Source organism: Prenolepis imparis, unplaced genomic scaffold (assembly GCF_030444845.1).
Source record: "Prenolepis imparis isolate NDT839.2.m4 unplaced genomic scaffold, iyPreImpa1.0 SCAF_4, whole genome shotgun sequence".
Taxonomy (NCBI): domain Eukaryota; kingdom Metazoa; phylum Arthropoda; class Insecta; order Hymenoptera; family Formicidae; genus Prenolepis; species Prenolepis imparis.
Window position 1 is genome coordinate 16,011,862 of NW_028141162.1, and position 23,297 is coordinate 16,035,158.

The window sequence follows — 23,297 nt, forward strand, 5'->3', positions numbered from 1 at the left end:
AATATGAGTATCCACTTGTCAATGCAATACAATATTATTCTCTAAATTTAGCCTTCACTCTAGCGGGTAGCGGCAACAGATACAAGACACTATTTAGTATAATGAGACCGACAGCGAACGCTAAGGAGATCAGTAGATTCAGATCCACGTTCAATACCTCGGATATATTCTCGCCCTCCCTGGTGAAGCGTTCTATCAGATAAGTCTTGCCGTCGGGATACCTGCAGAGCTCGGTAGAACCAGGACAGGCAAAGCTCTCGTTATAGGGCAGATTTGACAGAAGAGGCGTGTCGACGACCAGCTGATTCAGCGCCAGAGAGGCATATCTGGTCGGTAGCGCCGTGGACACCATCGCCAGCCAATAGGGCAGATTCTTCAGGCTACGAATCGCTCCGGACGCGATTACCAAGGACAACAGAGTCGTGTACAGCACCGTGATCGCACCGGTTAAAGGGCGACCAACCACCATTAGCACGGCTACTGTCACTTGCTCGGCCGCTACGTAACTGGACCACAGAATGCCGGAAGCGTACGCCCACGAGGACAGGTCCAGCTCGAGAATCGGAACCAGAATTCCGATAGTTATCAGAGTCGATATGAAGCTCAGCGGAAGACTTAGCATAGTGTACGCTGTCAGAAACATCGCTCCACCGTAGAGACCCTCTCGCTTCTCTTGATAATATCTCGCGCGGAAACCTGGAACTACATATATCAATCTTTAATATTAATTGAACGTAGAGATTAGAAGATTCGCTTTAATATGCATTTCGATTATGAATGAAAGTTTTATATTTTCGCGTAGCAATTTTCGCGAACAAAAAATATTTTAAAAATATATCCTTGAAATCAAGGGAATTGAAAATTTGTAAATAAATTGGATATTATAAAATAAATTAACGGAGATTCGGTAAATAGATTGCGCTGTTTAAATTGATCTATCTTTCGACTTACACAAAAGTGACGTCACGGTTATCCCGGCCGCGTAAAATAATGTCAAGACGTTGAAAATCAAACCGCCAGTCTGTAAAAATATTCTTGACTGGACAGGACTCGAATGCGAGTATAGTATGCTCATCAGGGCAACCAGAAACGGCAGCAATAGCAGACGAGCAGCGAAATGTCCTAAGCCGGTTCTATTCAAGGCGAAGGTAGCCGCCATACTTCGTCTAAATGTAATTATATATATATTATTTATATATTATATAATACATTTATATGTATAATAGCGAATCATCAAAATTTTTACAAAATGTTCTAAAACTGCGCCTTCGAGAAACTTACAAATATAGTGCCAAAAGAGTCGAGAAACATCCAGGCTTAATTCCGCGACCTAGACCCTTGTGCATGATACCCAGGACGTCTTTCATGCTGTGCGATATCTGCGGTGCTTCCTTCATATAAAGCACTCCATCCACCTTGAATTTCTCGACCAGGCCCGAGATTTGTTGATTCGACTCCAAGAAGCGATCTCTGGAGCGGCGATCAACGGTCGACAAGCAGACTGAAAAAGCGTAAGGGTCTTTCAGCATATCAAATTAGCTAAATTATTTTTTATATCATCAGATTGTTAAATGAATCAATCAGTTTTTTAAAACGTTGTAAGTCCAAGAATCCGCATCAAAAATGTTGTAAAAAAAAAAAAACACATCTCCGAAATAATAACTGTTGAACGGAATTAGATTATTTATCTTTCTACGCGATACTTACGATAATACATCAGAGGATTCTCCAATTCCGGACACGGAAAGCCGATGTAGGTGAAGTAGTCCAGCATGCTCCTGGTAGGTCCCGAGTAGACGACGGCGCCTAGACACAACAGCGTCACGCGACTGACGAAGGGCAGCACGTCGGATCTGGGTGTCTCCATGGTGAGGACGACGATGGAGCCGCGTCTGGTGGCGTAGGACCACAGCATCGAGACGATGAGGTACGTGTTGAGCGGATCCGTGTCCCAGGTCGGCTCGTCCAGCAGCAGCAGGGTCGGGTCCTTGGCCAGTTGCACTCCCAGCATCAGTCGTCGATACTCTGGTCTGGTGAGATCGTTCACCGACCTGTTGGCGACCTGCGATAGCGCCAGATCGGCGAGAGTCTGTCGCACCCGGGCCTCGCGATTGTTCAGATTGCCCAGCCACGTGGCGTACGTCAAAGTTTGACGTACCGTCAGGCTTGGTAGCAGATGACATCTGTGGGCCACGTAGCCTCCATGACGTCGAAACAGCTCCGGAGTTAGCAAATTGCTGTTCAGGGTGATCCTTCCTCTTGTCTCGCCTTCCGCTCTTCCGGCTGAAACAAATAAGTTTAAGAGTTTTGTTCTTTGATTTAGCTAGTTCTGAGACAAGCTGGATTTGTTATAGATACTAACAATGTTATTCTATTTTTTTCCTCTTCGATAAAATTCAAATGATGACATTTTTATGCAAAAATGCTTACTAAATAAAATAAGAAGAATTAGTCATAATATAATATGTGAATTTTAATTAAATTATCGTGGAAAAGTCATTATAATTGATACGCTATGTCTTGCAAATTTTTGTGAAACATTATAAATAATGGAAATTACTTTGTGAGTTAAGGCACAATAATATTGAGAGAAAAAATGATTGGAATTATTCACCGATAACATCGAGGAGAGCTCGCTTGCCGGAACCTTTCGAGCCTAGAATGGCTAAAACTTCTCCGCCGTGAACACGGGCTGATACATCTCTGAGTACCGCGGTGGCTTCGGATTTGTTAATGCAACTTCCTTCGATGATTACAGAGGTGGAATGAAACACGTTGGATATATCCAGAATACAATCGGATGGAATCATCTTGAGGATCAATATTAAGTTCGGTTCCCACAATTACATTCCTCGAGATAACGCTTGCAGAGCTGTAAAGATTATACAATTTTATATATTAATTTTATCAAAAGAATAAATTTTATCATACGAATTGATAAAGAAAAATTAAATAATTCGTGCAATTAAAAAAATAATTTTGTGACAATATATGATTCTAATTATTATTCGTGATAACAATTTTAAACACATTTTAAAATATTTCAATCGAATTATATAAGCGAAATTATAATATAATTTTATGTAAATATACATATATAATTTTAATGTTCTAAAATTTAATATTTTACATATCTTTGCTATTACAAATAATTATTAATGTTATCATTGTAATAAAATATGAATTATTTCTAGGTTTTCTAAAACATATATACAGATAGATGTTAGCCAAATATATAATTTAATATTGTTATTAATATATTTAACGTTTCGAATGTATTTAATTATGTATGTAATTTATTGTAAAAATAATTCTGGTTACATATTTTATTATTACAAAACGCATGTACATTTTCCTTTGTCAATTAATCATCAAGGCATATAATAATAAATAGTTTCATTTTCTTTGCAATTTATTTAATTTATTATTTAATAGATTTTCCTTTATTTTATTAAGCCAAAAATATGATAAATTAATTATAGTAAAAAATTGATTAGAGCAAAAATTAAAAATAAAAATCAACATAAAATTAATATCACCAAAAAGAGATACAAACTTCGCAGGATATTAGAAACAATTAATTGCAAATAACACCAAGGAGCAGAACTGTCATTAGATCCATCCGTCAATCGCGTACTTGACCATGTCCGGACTTCGGGGACGTCGCGTGCACTTAAATAAAGAGGCGACGCTCGCGCTGACGAGTTGTCGCGGAAAAGTTTTTTGCGAAATGGGTAGATCTCGATAAAATACGTCAACGATAACGCGAATATACGCGTCCTCTCGAGCGGCTGTCGCGGTGCGAATTGCAACGCGTACTGAGGTCGCCGCGCCACGAGCGTAAAAGTGACTCGCTCGAGCGAGGCTGGGACGCAGGAAACGCGTAGCCGCAGGTATAACGATACCTGGCTAGCTGGCTGGGAGTTGGCTCTCTTCGAGGTGAATGTCTTCTCCGACGCGAACTCGCGCGGTAGAAGGGAGACCGACCCAGGCCGAGAGCATCGGCGTAAGCAGCGCGAGATGAGAAAGATTTTCCGAGGATCTTGCGCGAGACGTTGTTCGGATTCTTTATGCGAAATATATTTTATATTTTGTATAAATTTATTTGAATATAAATCAACAGTCTTATACGAAGTTACAAATCAGGAAGGCTGCGTGAAAGATGAATTTTATGTGAATTGTAAAACATTATAAGATGTAAATTAAAATATAGCATGTTAAAAATGAGATACAAATACTGTTTGAAAGTTTGACTTAGGCGACAAGATACAAAATATTTTAAATATGTGCGAAATTAAAATGTTACTCATTTCTTTATCATATAATTGTTCGATAATAATTTAAAAAGTCTGAATTTTAATTATATACTGTATGCAAAAATGTATGCCGTATATATAGGAAAGAATGGCGTAGATAATTTTCGGCAAGTCAAGTATAATAATTATTTTTAAAATAATAATATGTTATAATACTTCAAACTGGATTAATAGTTTTGACAGTTATCAGCTGATTTCTGTCAAAAAATATTATTCGTGGATAAGGTATTATAACATATTATTTACAACATATCACTATTTTAATATTTTTAACATATTATTTTAAAATTAGCAAATTAACGATTTACTATTTTTTAATATAGAAATCAGCTATTTAAGGCGTTTATTTGTTAATTAAATTTACGTATTAATAATATGTTACAAAAGTAAAAATAATATGTCTTAAATAATATGTTATAATACTTTAAACTGGATTAATAGTTTTGACAGTTATCAGCTGATTTCTGTCAAAAAATATTATTCACGGAAAAGATATTATAACATATTTTTGACAACGTATTACTATATTATTATTTTTAATATATTATTATTTCAAAAGTTAATTAGCAAATTGACACTTTATTAATATTTCATGGCAGAAATCAGCTGATTAAAGCGTTAATTTAATTTGCAAGTTAATGATTTAATCAGCTGATTTCTGTCAAAAAAGATTAATGAAGTTTAAATAAACGTTATATTATTTTTCTTTACATATCAATCTTTTTAGTATAAAATTGAGAAATGGTACGCGCTTGTGTTCTTCTAGTGTTGTAAGAAAACGCTACTACCTCTGAAATAATAAATGTTGAACGGAATTAGATTGTCTTTTTACGGGATATTCACGATAATACATCAGGGGATTTTCAAGTATAATAATTATTATACTTGACTTGCCGAAAATTATCTACGCCATTCTTAATTAAAGAAAATATATAACAAAGATACTTTAATATATTTATTTTAATTATTATTTTACTTTAATTCGATTTTCTCTTATTTCTAGCTTGAAATACTCTTCTAAAATTTGTTAATCGAACTTTGAACACACTTTGTGCGTGTAAAATGAGCGAAATACAAAAGATCTGCACACTAGGTGATTGTGGTGATCTAACAATAAGATCCAAAAGCGAGTTCACGCCACTGCGAACTTGGCAAAGCCGACGGTGGGGTACGTGGGGCCCGGAGGGGAGAAAACTCGTGGGGGCCTCGACGGACCCGTCCGTCAGCGGCTGAACAGGACTCCGGCGAGTCGCGCGATACCCGGCGCTTCGCGATCGCCAGGAGCCAAGGAGAGGACTTTTCTCGGATAGGGAATAATCTCGACGACGACGGCGGAGTCGCGGGTGACGAGGAAGAGGAAAGAGAAAAAGAAAGAGAGAGAGAGAGATTGTGTTACCTCACGGAAAGTGCGTCCTGTTGCGAAAAGTGCATCTCTCGACCGGGAGGATCGACGACCGGCATGGAGAAAAGGCAGCAGCGTCGTCACCGTCGTGACTCGACCAGCTTCCAAGGTTGAAGGCCTAGCGCGAATACATAGCCGGTGAGTCATTATTATGAGGATCATGCGGCGCAGCCTCCTTCTTTATTCTCTTCCCTTTTCATCCTCGCGTCGTGTCGTGCACGCGATTTTTTTCGTACCTGTTCCTCAAATCTCTCTATACCTTCCGTGATGTTGATTGGACTCGATAGATTCCTGGATCAAGTAAAAAGGAATTTCTTTTATTTTTGTCGATAGTTGCAAAGGGTTTGGAGCAACATTCCAAAAAATAGACTCGTTTTATTTTACATTGAAAGTATACCGAGAAAAAATTTATTTTGCTTTTATTAAAACTCTTCCATTGCGTATTTAGATTTGAATAGAATTGTAGAAAATATTTTATTATCTTCTTGATATGTAAAATATTTGATATGTGATATAATATCATATATGTTCTGCGATTTTAAATTATCTATCTATTTTATATTCGAATCTCACGGATATTTATATTTAAAAGTATAATTGGTTCTCGCGTTTGCATAACATATACAATTTTGAATATAAATTAAAAATTTAAATTATACGTAAGATCACAAAAAATGAGTATACAAACTTCAAATGTAAATTTTAATCTTAAATTAGGCTGTCGGATTTAAAAATAAAATGCGATAAATATTTTAGAAATAAAGCGAGAATTTTAAAAGCAATAGTAAATCGAGTGTTAAATAATTTGCGAATAGTTAATTTGATAACATAATTTATGAGAAATTGAGATTTCGAAGAGAGTGATCCTGAGTTTTTCGTTTAAGAATATCTGGCAAATCTATATTTCGAGATTCATGTACATTCACATTTTAAATCTTAAAATTTGCCATTGAATTTTTCTCTCGCCACAGAAAAAAAAGTTAGCTATCACGGTTAAATTTTAGTTGTCCCTATATTGCAACCTCAAATTTAGTTATCATGCCTAAATTTTAGCTATGGTAATTAATATTTTTTAGCTATAGAATTCTCTTTTAGCTATAGTTAAACTATAGCTAAAAAATATTAATTACCATAGCTAAAATTTAGGCATGATAACTAAATTTCAGGTTGCAATATAGGGACAGCTAAAATTTAGCTATGGTAGCTAATTTTTTTTCCGTGCGAGAGAAAAATTCAATGGCAAATTTTAAGATTTAAAATTTTATAACTTTGAAAAGATAAAAGCCAATGATGAAGAAAAATTGTTAGCACATGACGCACATTATTACGTAGTGATTTCGATTATGCAATATGTGGAAAATGTCACGGTTATCCAAAATGAAAAGATAGCATAAAACTATCCAGAATCCGGAGCAAACCAGCCGCCCTCAAAAAAGAAATAACGGTGTGGTTGTTAATCACCTGTTGCTTTCACCGGCGAGCCTTTCTCGTTATGCAAAATCGGGTTTCCTCATCGTTGAACCGTAAATTAAAAGCTCGCATACCGCGCAAGTTAAGCTGCAAATATACGTGCTTTTTTCTCGAGGAAGCGGAACGCGCGACCCACTAGTCGACAAGTGGTCCTTAAAAATGCGACGACATAAACACATGACATTTGCGTATCTTATCTTATAATTCTTCTGTCACTTAAAAAATATTAATACAATTACAAATTACTAATACAAAGTTACTTTTAATAAATATTTATTATATTAATAAAAAGATAATATATGTACCTATATATAAAATATAATATAAATATAGGCAAATATGACAAATAAATATAATGTAAATCAAATTTAATATAAACAGTAGTATATAAAATATAAATAAATAATATAAAAAAATAATGTTTTAACTCTTTATCATCTTGATAATTACTAATAAAATTACTTAGTTTAAGAATAGTTTAATTTTAATTGCCAGTACCATTTCCACGAGTAGTGAAATAAATAATTTTTATTGCGGAATAAAATCTTATTGCAAAATGCATACAAAGCACACGTTTCGCCATATTCTAAACTGTAGCAACGCAATTTTCTATTATGTGTGTGCGTGAAACCACTATTTCTACTTGTGTTACATGCGAAGATAATGTCTTACTTTCATGAGAATGGACGGATTATTAGATCACGAAGGCTGAAAGCGCCCAATTTACGTCGGAGAAATATTGTTTAAGAACTTTTTTTGGATTTTATAAAGAGAGAGAGAGAGAGAGAGAGAGAGAGAAGAGGGAGAGGGACAAAAAATAAAAATAATAATAAACTTTATATAATTTAAGAGGAAAAAATATACCGAAACTGTCGGACGTTCTATTAATCTAGATTTTATATATAATAGAAAATATAATTATAATTTTATTTTTTCATTAGCAAAAACCTCGCGTGAGATATATACTCTATCGTCTCTCTCTCGAGTTTCTAACTTTTAAACCAATTAAGCAAGGAGTAATGGTAATTAAACATTAACATTAAATTTCTGTCCAAGTAATTTAATTTTGCAATCAATTAACTCGGAAAAACAAAGACTCTGGTTTCTACTATTTACATCCCCTTCTAGTTATCTCACATACGAGTATCTTTGTTCATAATTCCCAAGGCATTTTTATTCCGCACAAGTAAAAAGCAAAAGCGATCCGAGTCGTCATTTCCTTCATCGCATTCCTCGAATCGCGTTTCCTTATTAGCGCAAGTCCGCAAACGGAAAAGAGTTAGAATTCAATCCGTTCACTTTGATTAGATACTTCGGGGCGGATATGTCGAAGTACATATAAATAAATCGACGACAAACGTCCCTCCGCGAAATCGTAGAGTCACGCCGAGTGACTTTAACGAGCGCACACGAGAGTGCATCTCCGATACTTCCGACACTTCGGAGCGCGATGCAATTCTTCGAGTGATTTGCAATTTCAATTAGTTTCCTCTCTCCGTTTGCGTCCTCTCTCTGTTCATAGGGGGGGAGGAAAATGGGAGAAGGCCTCGGTGGAATATTGAAAAATCTAACAGCAACTGACCTCGCTTATATCCTGCATTCTCCGATGAAGTTTTGCGGTCCGATGGTTGCTCATCATCGCTTATAATGAAGTAGTAAAAGTACTGTCGGCATTTTTATGGTCGATAGTGTGCATTTATATTGATGAGATATTAAGGAAAATATTATCTATTTTGTTTAGTTAATTAATATAATAATATAAGTAATTGTCAGATAATAAGAGAGAGTAAAGATATATATTAGAGAGAAATATAAAGGTATATATATTTTTTTCTACTGCAACAAATCATCTTTCTGATTTCATTCCATATACTGAAGTTTCTCTTTTTTTTCAAAATCGAGATATTTTATTATTCGATTAATTAAACGTTGAACGTCAATTACTTTGTACGTTACTTTTCTTGAATTTATTCCTCTTATTAAGACACGTTAATAGCAGATGAAAGAAGCGGAAATACATGGAGAATACATGTTCTCTTTCCCTAAAATTGAAATCTCGGAACTAATGACGTATAATTAATCGAGATAATTAATTATGAATGCACTTCGAAACGTTAGAATTTCGTTGTATACACGCGATATGCGGATCTCGATGGGATGATTTTCGGAACGTAGACTTTCCATCATGGTTTCTACAATCCTATTGCGTGCGCGGATAATAATTATGCCTGTAACACTGTACGATCTAGGCTACGGTGTACATTCTATTTAGGTACATGGACACGCGTGCACGGTTGACTGGTGTACACATGTAGGTATAGAAATCAGTGCGTGGGATAGTCTCACAGTAGAGACTAGAGATCACGAAATCGAGATATCGCTTCCGTTGTCTCGGTTGAGAGTCAAGAAATTCCCAAATATATAGCAGAGACATTCCGCGATCGTAACTTGCAATTTTCGCGTATATCTGACGTATACAAAAAGATTAAAAACTATAAATGCAGCCTGAAAAATTAAAGTTAAAATTTCAGTTTTTCATGATGATGCAGTAATGATTTAGAGATTTAGATGTGCTGCTATAAAATAATATAATTCAATAAATCCAGATTAATATCTTAATTTTTACCAACTGCAATTATTTTAATTTTTAGATCATAAAATATATAAATGTTCAAAAGTAAATTGGCTTGATAAAAATAATCTGATTTCTTTAATTGCATTAAGGAAGATAAAGAAATAGACTCATAGAGAAAGGACATTTAAACGCTGATGAAAAGACACTTTAAAAATAATTCCTGAAAAAATAAAAATAATGATTAAATTAAAGCTATTTCTCGAAACAATTTTTGCAAGTGCAGTTTTGACATTTCTCATAACATTGCATCCTATTTTTTATTTAGACACATTGTCATAAAAATATTCTACGATAGTTCTACTGCTGCTGAGATTCCAATTTTCACAATGTGTTGTTAAATGTATCGTCGTTTGTTGTAAAAGTATCGACATTTCTGTATATTGAAATATTTCTGAACTATTTTATCATTTCCTTTGATAAATATTTAAATTTATAAGTAAAATATTATTTATATAAATAAAATATTATATTTTATATTGTATAAATAGAAGAATATTTTATATTACATAGATACAGAAAGAATTTTATGAGAATTTCTTTGATTAATATTTATCACAATAAAAATAATAATATCACAATAAAATATAAAACATGTTTGATTAATTTTGCATAGTAAAATTAATCAAACATATTTTATATTTTATTGTAATAGATATTATTATTTTTATTGTGATAAATATTAATCACAGAAATTCTCATATAAAACTTTTTCTATACCATATTGTTCCACGATTACCATGATTTTCGGGGTAAATTCTAAGAGAAAATTCTCTCTGTGTAGAAAAATACACAACATTTTTTCGAGAAAAAATTGTTGGGATATTTGCATCCAACATTGGCAAAACGTTCTCGTTTTCAACCGCTTGCCCCCCCGATTATATTAAGCAGCGTGACCGCGTATTCAGAATCGCGATGCGAATTCGCGATCGCCGTAAAAGCGCGATCACGCGACCGGCGATTTTTCCATAGGTATCGCGCGCAATCACAAACGCACGTCCGGCGAAGATGTTGGACGTCACTTTCCGCCTGCTTTTGACATGCTCAGCTGCGCGAACGTGCTATAAGGCCCGTTTTTCCGAGCGTATCATCGCCGGCCTTTACGAATATCGCCGCGGGATTTATATCGCGCGCACTTTTCTTCTCTCTTCCTTTCGCGCGGAAACGATATTAAACGCCGGCAAAAACGTCATTCAACATCGGACAACTTTTAATGGAGAATTCATACCGCGAAATCACACGGTCGTCGCTCGATACAACTGTTGCAGGAACGGGATATGCAAATGAACAGTTAACCGGGCCGTCCGCGCGAGAGGCGGTTTTATCGGACCGTCCGTAAAAATCACCGTGTTACGCAAATTGAAAAATACATTGATACAGTTCCACATCGGTATATATTATACTTTGTAACAGCCACGTGCGCATAGACATTGAATATCGCATTTTATGCGCCCGAGGTGTTTGAACGTTGAAAAAGTCGCGATTGAAATAGCAGCGAGACAAGCCGGTTTCCACGTCAAAAAATTCACCTTTAAAAAAAAAAAAAAAAAATTCTATGAGACACACCTAGGTCAAGAAAGTTACAACCTCGCGTGCTATTGTCCATTATATTATTATAATTTATATGGCATGGTGTATAAAATAATATAATCAAATGCGGCTTCTCAGAGACTTCAATAGCGTAATATCTTAGATTAAGCGCAGGATATATGTATTTCTATATATCGCGAAAGATTTCTCTCTTTTTCCGAGGCGTCCTTTAATGAGAGATGTTAGTCCCGAGTCCACGATGTGTCTCCCATCCGTAATGTTAATCATTCCACGCACGATCGTGAGATCAAGCAAGGATTCAGACTCAGCAGGAACCTACGTCTATTGTCGGTTGCAAGCGACGACGCGACGTGACGAGACGATCGTTTGCTTGCACAAACACATATATGTATACCCGCAGACTTTTTCCTCCTTTCGTATGCGGGTACGATAATACAGGCGCTATTCAAACAGCCCGTTCGCTCAATGCAATGACACGAAGAGACCCCGGGGAGAATTCAAATCTCCTCGCCCGACCTCGACCGACGATTTATGCCGCGTCCAGAGACCCTCTTTCATCAGCTCTGACGCGCGAAAACGCATAATTTCTCATCGTTTATTATTCTTACCGTTTTATCTTCCGCGTGTCGTCGCATTTGTCTCTTGAATTAGATTATATATTTTTCATATAAGCATAAATCTGACGCCTTAACAAAATCTTGATTTTATATCTTGGACATTTTACAAAACTCTAGCGAAACGATCCTTCTACTTCCTTATTAGTTCGTCTATTATAATTTTTTCATTCTTGCTTCTAGTTGCTAGAAAAAATTCTAGTAGATTGAAAAGTTGTATAAAGTTCGATATTACAATACAGATTATGCCGTTACTTCTTGTCAGTTAAAAATGCCAGCTGTATACAAATGTACAGTAGAAACGTATGTAATAAAGAGAAGAGACTTCGGTCGGTCTATTGATCGATGAGTTCATCGATGAACACGTGTTACATCGAAGTTCTTGTTATGATGACATCGCGGAAGATATCACAGCTATTTTTGCGAATTAATTCGACGCACATTGCTTTGCCATATATGACATGACGTTCTAACTATTTTCAAACTCGCTTCTTGTGAACGAAGATTCGTTTAGCGTCTCGAGAAAAGAGATTGGGCGAGAATCATCTTCCAAAATTTATCCCAAAGATTGAAAGGTCGCACACAAGTGTGTCGCCTGGCGAAATAATACTTTATTTCCGTTTTAAAAATCATAGCCTTAGCAAACAGCACTCTCGACGCTGTTACTTTTCTTTTTGATAAGGTGGAGCGATTTCAACCTAGTCGGTTCTCACGCGCGAGTACAACTCACAGTGAACATTTCCTGAGCCAGCTCAGTTTCATACAAGGGACTCGCTGATGAGTCACTTCTAACGGGAAACTCCTGGACGAGGAGAAAAAAAATGTCATTCTATCAGCATCTGGCAACTAGAAATGTACCTCGTCTGTATCATCCGGAATGTTGTTTGAAGCCGCTCGCTTCGAAACAGACATCATTATGTATAATTCTGTGCATTCCATTCGGCGACATAAATATATAACATCTGCGCTGACGGGGATCTTTAAACTGTCATGAGCAACATGAGCGACATACCTGAAGGAGCCTACTAATATATTTATAAATGGTATATTTGATCGGTAAAATAGACGCTTAAAAGCTCGCGTCGTAAAACGAATCGTGCAAAACAAAGTGTTGGAATGTTTAATATCCCGTAATAAATTTCTCGGTATACATATAATTACGCGCAACTTTAACAGAATCAGTCTAATTATGTGCGGGAAAGATTTTTATCGTTAATATTTTCATTACGCCAACGATATTACAGACTTATATGATGATTCAATAAAGATTGGATGCATATTCGCTGGACACCCTATGCATTTTCGCGCTCGCAAGGAACTTGGAAATGAAAAGACGCATACCGCGAGCTATAATATACGTAAGAATAAATTAAAACCTGTCATCGTAGCAATGAAGCAGATGGTTTATGTACCTACGTGTTTCTTGCCGCGATTCAAGCAAGTAGCTCGATGTAACGTTCCATTTGCATCGTCGTCGAGAGGGAGAGAGATAAAATATCCGAAGCCGGTTCTCTCACAGACGCCCCTAATTAATTTAATCTCGTCTTCCGATTAACGTCCCTCGATATATATATGCGATTCTGCTAAACTTGCGGTAAGATATCCTCGAGAGAGTACTTGCCCCAAAATTTTAAAGCGACGCAACTATACAGAATATCCGATATGCTACAGTATGTAGTTTAAACTTGATTAATATTTTTTGACAGAAATCAGCTGATAACTGTCAAAAAATATTAATTGAGTTTAAAGTACTATAATATTTTATTTAAAACATATTATTATTTTAAAATTTAATTAGCAAATTAACGCTTTAAGCAGTTGATTTGCAAATTAAAAAAATAATAATAGGTTATAAAAATTAAAATAGTAAAATGTTGTAAATAATATGTTATAATGCCTTATCTGCGATTAAATTTTTTTGACAGAAATCAGCTGATAACTGTCAAAGTATAGTATATACTACACAAGTTCGAGAATAATGGAGATCGTTGTAATTGGCACCGCCGAGATTAACAACTTTGATCTCCTTAATCGGGTCGTTTCCACTCGTGCGTGCTGCTCCATTCTTGTAGAAGTTTCATCAAGATGGAATTATAATAAGCGCGCGAGAGAGCTAGCTGATGCTCTATTCTCTCCACAGGGGCAGGGAGAGTTTATTATCAAAGTGTTCGTGTAACAAACGAGATTCCTAATTATTCTCCGCGTCGCGAATCGATTTTCACGCCCGCGGGGCCGTATAATAATGCTTTTATACGGGAGAGGGAATGTTATTCGGCGTTATTATTATTCGGCCACCCGGTACGGAACGGATCTTCGCGCGACGAAAAGCCATTAAAAGCTGATGAAACAGGTGCGTGCCGCGTTTTTAGGTCGCGAACACCACCGTTAAATGGGATGCTGCTCTCGTCCTCTCGAGACAGACGTTTATACACGCGTCTCCTCACGTGAATAGTGTACCGATGATACCTTTACGAGGCTTTACGAGTGCCTTTACCTGGCGCTACATCAACAACACTAAAGAATCCGATAACGGTGATGAATCTCTGCTTGCGATCCTATCGGCGCATCGCAACCCGGTAAACAGGAAACGCAATTAAGAAATATCGGCAATTATAAGCAGAAAGTGTAATAAAGATAAGTTTTATTAAGTGCTAGGGAAAATAATATAAAAATGAAAGAGATAAAAATCATGCATTAAAAGATTAATGTAAAAATACAAGCGTAAAGGTATATAAAATCAAGTAATAAGAAGATGAACTTATATGACAGAAAAAAATGTTTAAAGGCATAAACTTGGGTGAAAATGCATTTCCTGCTTTGCGTAAAACCGGAAACTATTTATGGTATGATACGAAAAAGCGACAAGGAAAGCTGTAGGTAATAAAAATATATAAAGGTAAAATAATAAAATAATAAATGGAAACTATTTACGATAAGAAAAGCTGTAATAAAAATATATAAAGATAAAATAATAAAATAATATGAAATAAAAAAATACAAGAGACTAAAATAATAAAATGCAACATGCCACACAGTTTTTTTAAAAACTTTATAAAGCACGAATTAGAGTTGAAACGTATTAGATGTTTCAGTGTGTTTTGCGTAAAACCGGAAGCTATTAACGATAGGAAAAAAATATCCAGTTACGCGAGATGCGACAGATTACGGATGCGAGACCTTGTACGGAGAAAGTCCGTAATAACGTAATAACGTCATCTAACGAGTTATCGTCGCTTAAGTGTGCGTCGGTGCGAGATTATGCAAGAAAACGAGTATTACTCGCTTGTCTCTCGTAATCGATCTAGGATCTGCCGCGAGTTAAAAGAAAAACGAGATGCAAAAGACCAGAATTTATCAACTTCGCGGCCGATTTAGAATCCGCACCAGCCACCTGACATTTCGCGCCACTTTTCGTAATTTGCCTCATTAAACGTACTGTTATACGTACACGCTATAATATTACCGCAGACGCTAATTCATATATATCTGCGCTGATATGTTCCACACTGCATCTGTATCCTTGTAAAACTCGCGAACGTAAATGCTTTCTGAAGTAATATAGTCTCAAGCTGATGTCACGTCGCAATAAAATCTTATTTTGAATAAAAAATGGTGAAAATTGCTTGAAAAATATTTGATCAAGATGTAAAATTATTTAAGATGTAAAAAAATAGCATGAGAAGGAAAGAAAAAAAATTTGTAGATACTTAACAATGCAGGGATTCGCAGCAAGCATATAGAGATTAACAGATTATACAGATGCGTTCTTTGGAGTCTGCGGAGTTCCTTTATGGACGATCGAGCGCGGACGCAAGAACAATTTGCTACATCGCGATAAAATTCGACGAGGCCAGGAACTCCTTTGTTCGCCAACGGCCAGGAACTCCGTCACGACACCACCTTCAGTTTCTCCTTCCACCGCATCGGTGGGAAGAATCTGCAGGAAGAACGCGTAGTGTAACTTATTGAAAAAGTTTCGAATCTTTCTAGGGGAAGAAATATATATCGCGTCTTTCTTCTGCGCGAAAAGTTGCTGTACTGTAATTTAAGGGGAAGAAAACGGAGCATTCCTGGATGGTAGATAAAAGATGAAACCTACAATTGACTACCCTTATTGCAATTTTATACTACAAAGTCTCTCTTTTCTTTTCTCTTTTTTTTTTTACAAAAAAATCCTTCTCTCTTTCTTTCTCTTTATCTCGCTCGTCTCTTGATTTTCTCGAACAATGCGGGCATAAATTTGTTAGGAAATCGCGGTGACGGACGCGGTTCTACTCGGACACGGTGTATAATCGCTGAGAATTCCAAGGCATTCCAAGGAGCCGCGCGAATAATCGACGCGCCTTTGAAATTGCTTCGGCGCTCTTGCTTGTGAGGCAAATCGTCGTCGTTCCGGCCGCAGGACTGCCAGGACGAGCCGAATAGGTACACGACGCAAGAGAATTCCTTCCTGTATTTAATAACAGCCTCCCCGACTCGCTACGCGATAAATTTGATCAACAGCGATAAATCCCACACCGAGTCTATCGAAGATTTTCCACGTGAGAAAAGCGTTCGTTGTATGAACGTCTTCCTTCGTGTAAAAAATTTTCCATTGGATTCATCTCCTTATCGAATATACATATCGACTCTTTTTTCGATGACGGAAATTATAGTAAAAATTTTATCGAGGATATTTTACGGTAAATCTCACGAGATTGCATTTAAAAGCAGAAGCACAATAATCTCAAAAAGTTATTTAGAAAAAGATATTTTAGAAATATATTATTCATATTCTCTCTTGTAATAGAATATATAATATAATATATAATAGAGCTATAATTTTTTAATTCTTGTTGCAAGAAAACCACGATAAAATAATAATGAATAAAATTACTTTAATTTTTTATTTTTGACGAAAAATTCGTGGAACATGGCGCTTTTTTTGCTGACTTTCCCCTTCGATAGCGCTAAGGCGTGTTAATTATAATAAAATAAGATGAACGAACGTTCTCTTAGATTAATTCACGGCTATTTAACGGTCGTATCTATACGATATCTGCGCAGACACCGGAAAATATGGGCTCGGAAGCCTGGGAGCTGGAGAGAAGATACTCGGTGCCGGGAGCCCTGGACACTAGAGGACTGGAGCCGCCAGCTAGCGAGGATTTGCACGCATGGTCGATTTACAGGTGAACACACTTGTACTTAAAGTGGAAACGTGTAATCCGCGTCGTACATCGTCCAATTTGAGCCTCACCGGAGGCGGAACACCAAAGCGAATGCCTACGGTGATTTTTTTTATTTTAAGGCTACTCGCTACGCGAAAGGATGAATCGCTTTGTCGGGCTTGTTCATTTACAGCGTACTGTATATGACATCATTAATATTAAAAATATTATTAAAAATATTATAAAAAATACTAGAACAACGCGCTACGCGCGCACCATTCCTCGATTTTATATAAAAAAGAATGATATTTTTATATGTATAAAGTTTGTTCAAACTTGATTAATATTTTTTGACAGAAATCAGCTGATTAAAGCGTTAATTTGCTAATTAAAATTTAAAATAATAATAGGTGATAAAAATTAAAATAGTAATATGTTGTAATGCCTTATCTGCGATTAAAATTTTTTGACAGAAATCAGCTGATAACTGTCAAAAATATTAATCGAGTTTAAGGAATTATAACATAATATTTAAAATATATTATTATTTTAATTTTAATAACATAATATTATTTTAAAATTTAATTAACAAACGCTTTAATCAGCTGATTTCTGTCAAAAATATTAATAAAGCGTTAATTTGCTAATTAAAATTTAAAATAATAATATGTTATAAAAATTAAAATAGTAATATGTTGTAAATAATATGTTATAATGCCTTATCTGCGATTAAAATCTTTTGACAGAAATCAGCTGATAACTGTCAAAAATATTAATCGAATTTAAAGAAATGCCTTTTTCAGAAAGGGATTATTAAAAATATCCATGTAATGAATATAATATTAAGCAGCAGAGAATCTTTGATAAATTACGAAGAACAATCGTATTATTCTTTGTTATATATATATATATTATATATATGCATTTCTACTGTTCTGTCAGGCAAAACCTGAACTCGGACTTCACGGACTCCGCGCTCGGCTCGGCCGAGAAGTCGCCGCTGCCTTACGGGAATTTTCAGCTCCGCGACTCCACGGTGCAAAGCATCCTGCGACATCCGCGATACGGACCCAAGAGTCCGCTTGCTAACAATTCCTACACTTACTTGAAATTCGGTCTGCCGCGCGTTTTGCCACCCAGCTCGCGGAATCGCGACGGCTCCAGCGGCTACGATTCCAGCGAGGAAGGACGACGCGTATCGCACGCAGGTATGCATGCATGCATTCATTCTGCGAGCGGATATAGTATGAGATTTAACAGTTGGGTACCTTTTCTTCTACATATCTACGTATATGTATTTATTATTTTTATATAAATTAATCCTCATATATTTTTCTCTCTCTATTGTATCTTTTAATTAATTTATTATTAATGAATATCATATTTTTAGAATATTTGAGATGAACATTGAATATTATATAAAGAGACAATTATTTTAATTTTCCCCCATTATTATATATTATACAATATAAAATATGATAATAATATATTATATGTATATAAAAATATTATAATTTATCAAGCTCAAATGATATAGTGTTTCACGATAACGATAATTGCTCTTTTACAAATTTTATTTCAAATGCAGGTGTCCCGGTGCATTCGACATCAATTATGCGTTCAGCCAGAAGTGATCCGGACTTTAGGCACGTTCACGCGGTCCCGAGAGAGCAAACGCACTCTCAATTAACTGTCGCGAGGGATCATCCGAGATTGAGGAGCGCCAGCGAGGCCAATCTTCTACAAAGTGCAATCAGGACTAATCGACGACACAGCATCGCGCCGATCGATCCTGGATACATAACGCATGGTGCGAGAAAGAAAGAGAGAGGATTTTATGATCTCTAGATATATCCTAAGCCTTTTAAAATTCTTAGTTTCTTTCTAAATCGATTTTTTATCGACGTGGAGATTCTATCATCACGAGGAATCTTTCTTTAATTAAAAAAAAAAATTAAATGTCATATGCGATCGTTTTACAGGACACCCAGGTATCCTGGGACCGGAAGGTTACACGCTGCCATTGAGACCCGTGCCGTGTCTGCAGCATCCTCACCTGCAGCTGCGAGGTGTGGAGGCTTCAGGCTCGGACGGATTGCCGTTTCTTCGTGGTATCACCCTCGAGGCCGGTGCAGCCGAGCTGCTGGCCATTATGGCGACCACCGAGAAAGAAGGCACGCAGATCGTCGAGACGATCGCGGGCAGGAGACGTATAAAGAGAGGCGATATTCTGCTCAATGGAAGATCGGTATCGGCACGTACTCTGAGGTACTTTCTAATCTTCTTCCTGCACGTACATATACGTACGCTTTCCTGTAGTACTCAGCAGTGAGTCACTAAGCGCGTTGCGCAATTGATAGACGTTACTTCGTGAAAGAAACACCTCGTTTTTATTGCCCCGTAAATTTTAGTTTCTTTTTTTTTAATTTCGTACAATAAAAAAATGCACCGGTTAACGTATAAAATAGTTATGCATGTAAAGGAAGTAAATAAGAATAAGAGATTTTTCATGGCATTTCTGGTTTCAATAACATGTTAGCCGTAGCTTGGCTGATTCATTCTCCCTTTTCTTTTTCTAGATCATAGCGCTGGCTATGATCCAGGTAGAAGAGAAAGATTGTTAGTTAACCACGGCTATAACGGTAACCGACATTAGCGAAACATGGTATAACTAGCAAGTAATAACTAGTGAGGAGAGCATTAGGATGCAAATTTTCATATAGTTGAATAATAAGTTGAATAACAAGCAGCGCTCATTATTCAATTATCGCTTCAATTGTCGCTTCCGCTATTATTGCCTTTATTTAATGTTTAATAATTAATCTCGTGTAACTTCTCAGTTTTGCATCATTTGCACAACAAAGTGTTAAACGTATTGAAAATATATATTAATTCTTATTTTGCATGAAAATATTCGATTCTCGACTTTTTAATTTTATTAGCATTTTATAGAATTGCAATAAATCTTGCTAATTATTTTTACATCCAAATTCGATTCTTTGGAGATGTCCGATAATTATACATATTGATAATTAGATAATTTAGATATTAAATTATCCGGGTATCTGTGCATACAGATTCAATTCGAAATAATATTCTCTTCATAGAGAGAGGCTTCAATTGTTAATATCGCAAATCTAAACAGATCTCGTGTCGCTTATCTGCCAACGGAGAGTGGTCTGAGTCCTGGACTGACGGCTCAGCAGACCCTCAACTTCTACATGTTGCTGAGAGGCGGGCGAAACACCACCACGCTAGAAGCCGAAGCCGTCCTGCAGGAGCTAGGCTTGGAGGCGACCAAGCACTGTCTGGTGAACACCCTGACGACCTCCGAGGCCCGACGACTGGCTTTAGCCTGTCGATTGTTACAAGATTCGCACATCCTCGTCCTCGACAGGCCCACGCACGGTCTGGACATCTTCGACGCCTTCTTCTTGGTCGAATACCTGAGGCAGTGGGCTAGTCGTGGTCAGCGACTCGTCGTTCTCACCCTGCATCCGCCCACGTACGAGATCCTGACGATGGTGTCGAGGGTCACGCTCACTTCCGGTGGTCGGATCATGTATTCCGGGCTCAGGAGAGACATGCTGCCATATTTCGCCCTCGCCGAGTTTCCCTGTCCCCCGTTCAAGAATCCGTCCGATTACTATCGTACGTAGTAAAAAATATTTTTGATAACAATAATGTCATAGAGACATACGAATAATGTTGAATATTGCTCTTCTTTCAGTCGATTTAGTGACGCTGGACGATTTATCGGCGGAAGCGATGCTGGAGTCCTCGCAGAGGATAGATCACCTCGCGGAATTAGCCAGGACGAGGCTCCCTCCCCTCAGCGATCCTGGTCCACCCGGCGCACTTCCGCCCTCGAGATCCGGTCCCAACATATTTCTGCAGATTTACGCGCTATTATTGCGAACGCTCATTTACAGTCAACCTTGGACGTTGACGCGACTGCTGCGAAAAATCATAATCTCCGCGTCGCTCAGTATTTTACTCGGTGGAATATTCTGGGACGTTGCTAGCGAGTCGAATCTACATCTGAGAGACAGAATAGGCTATCATTACGCTAGCTTTGGCATCTTCTTCTGGCCTCTGAGCCTCCTGGCCATGTGCGACGTAGCCAACACCAGGCCGAACATAGAGAGAGACATCAGGGATGGATTGTACAATAGATTTATTTACATCCTCGTAGAGGTAAAATAAGAAAATATGTCTCTAATCCCAATTTGTGATATAAAAAAGAATTTTTAAGATATTATTGATTTATATATCAAAAAATTTTTTTAAATATACTATAAGCTTCGAGAAATAACGTCGCTTCTTATTCTTAGCTCATCTGCAGCGTATCGTCCTGGTGCGTAATTTATCTGATATATCTGGCGCCGGCGTACGCCATGTCAGGACTACATCTGGCGCCGGACGAGAACCTGACGTCGCTGTGGAACTATCTCGCCGTCGGTCTGCTGTATCTGATGCTGCAGCATCTCATCTGCACCTTCTTCGCGCACGTGTGCAAGTCTACGTATCTGGCGGCGCTGTTCGCCGGCTTGGTGGTGGGCGAGATGAGTCTGGCCGGCGGAGTCACCCTGCACCTGGACAATCTGCCGTCGTGGTATCAGCGGATCAGCACGATGCAGTGGTCCTTGTCGCTCCTGCTTCCGCGTCTGTACAGAAGCGAGAGCATGAGCAAGCTGGCCAACTGCAGACCCAAGCAGATCCAACGACAGGACATCATCATCCAGGCGGCCTGCGAGCCACCCGATGGCGCCCTAGCCCTTCGCGAGGTCGGTCTGGATAAGTTAAACGTACGAGGCGAGTTGTGGCTGGGTACAGGCGTGGCAGTCGCGACTCTTCTGATCGTTTTGGGCTTCCTGTGCGTCAAATACGCGACGCCGAAGAGGCCCAGAAGCGCTCCAAATAAGCCCTGATTCTCTGCTACGCGAGAATCGAGACGGTGCAATTCGCGAGTTGATCTAAGGACTTTTCAATCTTCGTCTCGTAAAGCTGTTCTCGTCAAAGTCATTTTCTAGAAGGTTATTTTCTCTCTTGAAGGTCGAAGATCACATGTCAGAGATGAGCGCGATGATTTCTTTGGAGATGATTTCTTTTACGACGAACGAAATGTTTTAAATTTAATACTTGCTCTCTGAGATAGCCTCTTACTAATTCAGTGTGCCAAATGGCTAAAATAAATAGTGTTTCTGCGAAAACTATAAGGTTTTTCTCTTCTTGAATATTATTTTCGGCTTGATTTGACTTTATTCAAATTTTTATTTTTAGGAGCGTATTTCCGAAAAATTGAAAAAACGGAATTTATCACGTTAATTTTCTTGTATAATGGGAGATATTTAAAATCTCAATGAATCGGTGATACCGAATGTCATCTGGATTTTCTGTTCACCAAATTTTATAGCAGAATTAAATTAATTAATAATGCTTCTTTCTCTCTATCTTTTTCTCTCTCGATAGAATCTACATACTTTGCGTACTTAATAAAGTTTCTTCAATGTCTACCCTATTGCGATTCTTTAAAGAAATAAACTTTAGGGACTCGCAGAGTAGACTCGCGGGCGATATATGAAGTACAAAACTTATAACGAGACATTACTTTATCCCATAATAGAAGCCCGCCGTTTATATACAATAAATAGACACGCTTAATACTTTGTATATTGTCTTAACCATATTATTGTAATCGTATTAAATAAATATTCTCATAAAACGAATAATTTGTCCGTTTCTTTGATTCCATACATGTTTTGAAATTTAATTGCATCATCGTTCTACGAATTTAAATTAGTAAAGATTTGCAGTAATGATATTATTATTTCAGCGTAAGTATTATTTATATCCAATTAATTTATTTTGAGTCTTAAATTATAATCTCTTAATATCTCTTTTTAAGAGATAATCAAAAATAAAAATTTTTAGAATTTAAAAGAAAATTTATAAAAGAAAAGATTTATATATGTTTTATTTAAAAAATTATATATAATGTGTGAAAAAAGATTTAACTTTATTCTCTTCGGTTGTTTTAATTAGCTAAATTTTTTTAGACTCACTATATTTTGGCAAAATATAGGTATAATAAAATCAATACTCTGCAGGGAATTTTGCTACCAGCGGATAGCCTCGATAGTGGTTCAACAATAGATAACT

At 36.9% G+C, this 23,297-nt stretch overlaps 2 protein-coding genes across 4 annotated transcripts; one reads left to right on the forward strand and one right to left on the reverse strand.

Moving 5' to 3' along the window:
• Nucleotides 1-34: 34 nt before the first annotated feature.
• LOC145935395 (ATP-binding cassette sub-family G member 5) lies at nucleotides 35-5,853 on the reverse strand. 3 transcript variants are annotated; one of them, XM_083036701.1, is made up of 6 exons: nucleotides 5,713-5,853; nucleotides 2,615-2,872; nucleotides 1,708-2,283; nucleotides 1,282-1,501; nucleotides 952-1,166; nucleotides 35-702 (listed from the first exon to the last, which is right to left on the reverse strand). In XM_083036701.1, the coding sequence occupies exons 2-6, from the start codon at nucleotides 2,808-2,810 to the stop codon at nucleotides 35-37; spliced, it is 1,875 nt and encodes a 624-aa protein (XP_082892827.1). In that variant the 5' UTR covers nucleotides 2,811-2,872; nucleotides 5,713-5,853. The 3 variants fall into 3 exon arrangements, with proteins under 3 accessions (XP_082892827.1, XP_082892828.1, XP_082892825.1); XM_083036702.1 differs by lacking the exon at nucleotides 5,713-5,853 and adding an exon at nucleotides 3,638-3,893; XM_083036699.1 differs by lacking the exon at nucleotides 5,713-5,853 and adding an exon at nucleotides 3,557-3,697.
• On the forward strand, nucleotides 5,715-22,810 carry LOC145935393 (ATP-binding cassette sub-family G member 8). The gene is made up of 8 exons (XM_083036694.1): nucleotides 5,715-5,856; nucleotides 17,032-17,156; nucleotides 18,078-18,343; nucleotides 18,724-18,945; nucleotides 19,118-19,403; nucleotides 20,281-20,786; nucleotides 20,866-21,332; nucleotides 21,470-22,810. Exons 2-8 carry the CDS (start codon nucleotides 17,044-17,046, stop codon nucleotides 22,064-22,066), a joined length of 2,457 nt encoding a protein of 818 aa, XP_082892820.1. The 5' UTR covers nucleotides 5,715-5,856; nucleotides 17,032-17,043; the 3' UTR covers nucleotides 22,067-22,810.
• Nucleotides 22,811-23,297: the final 487 nt, after the last annotated feature.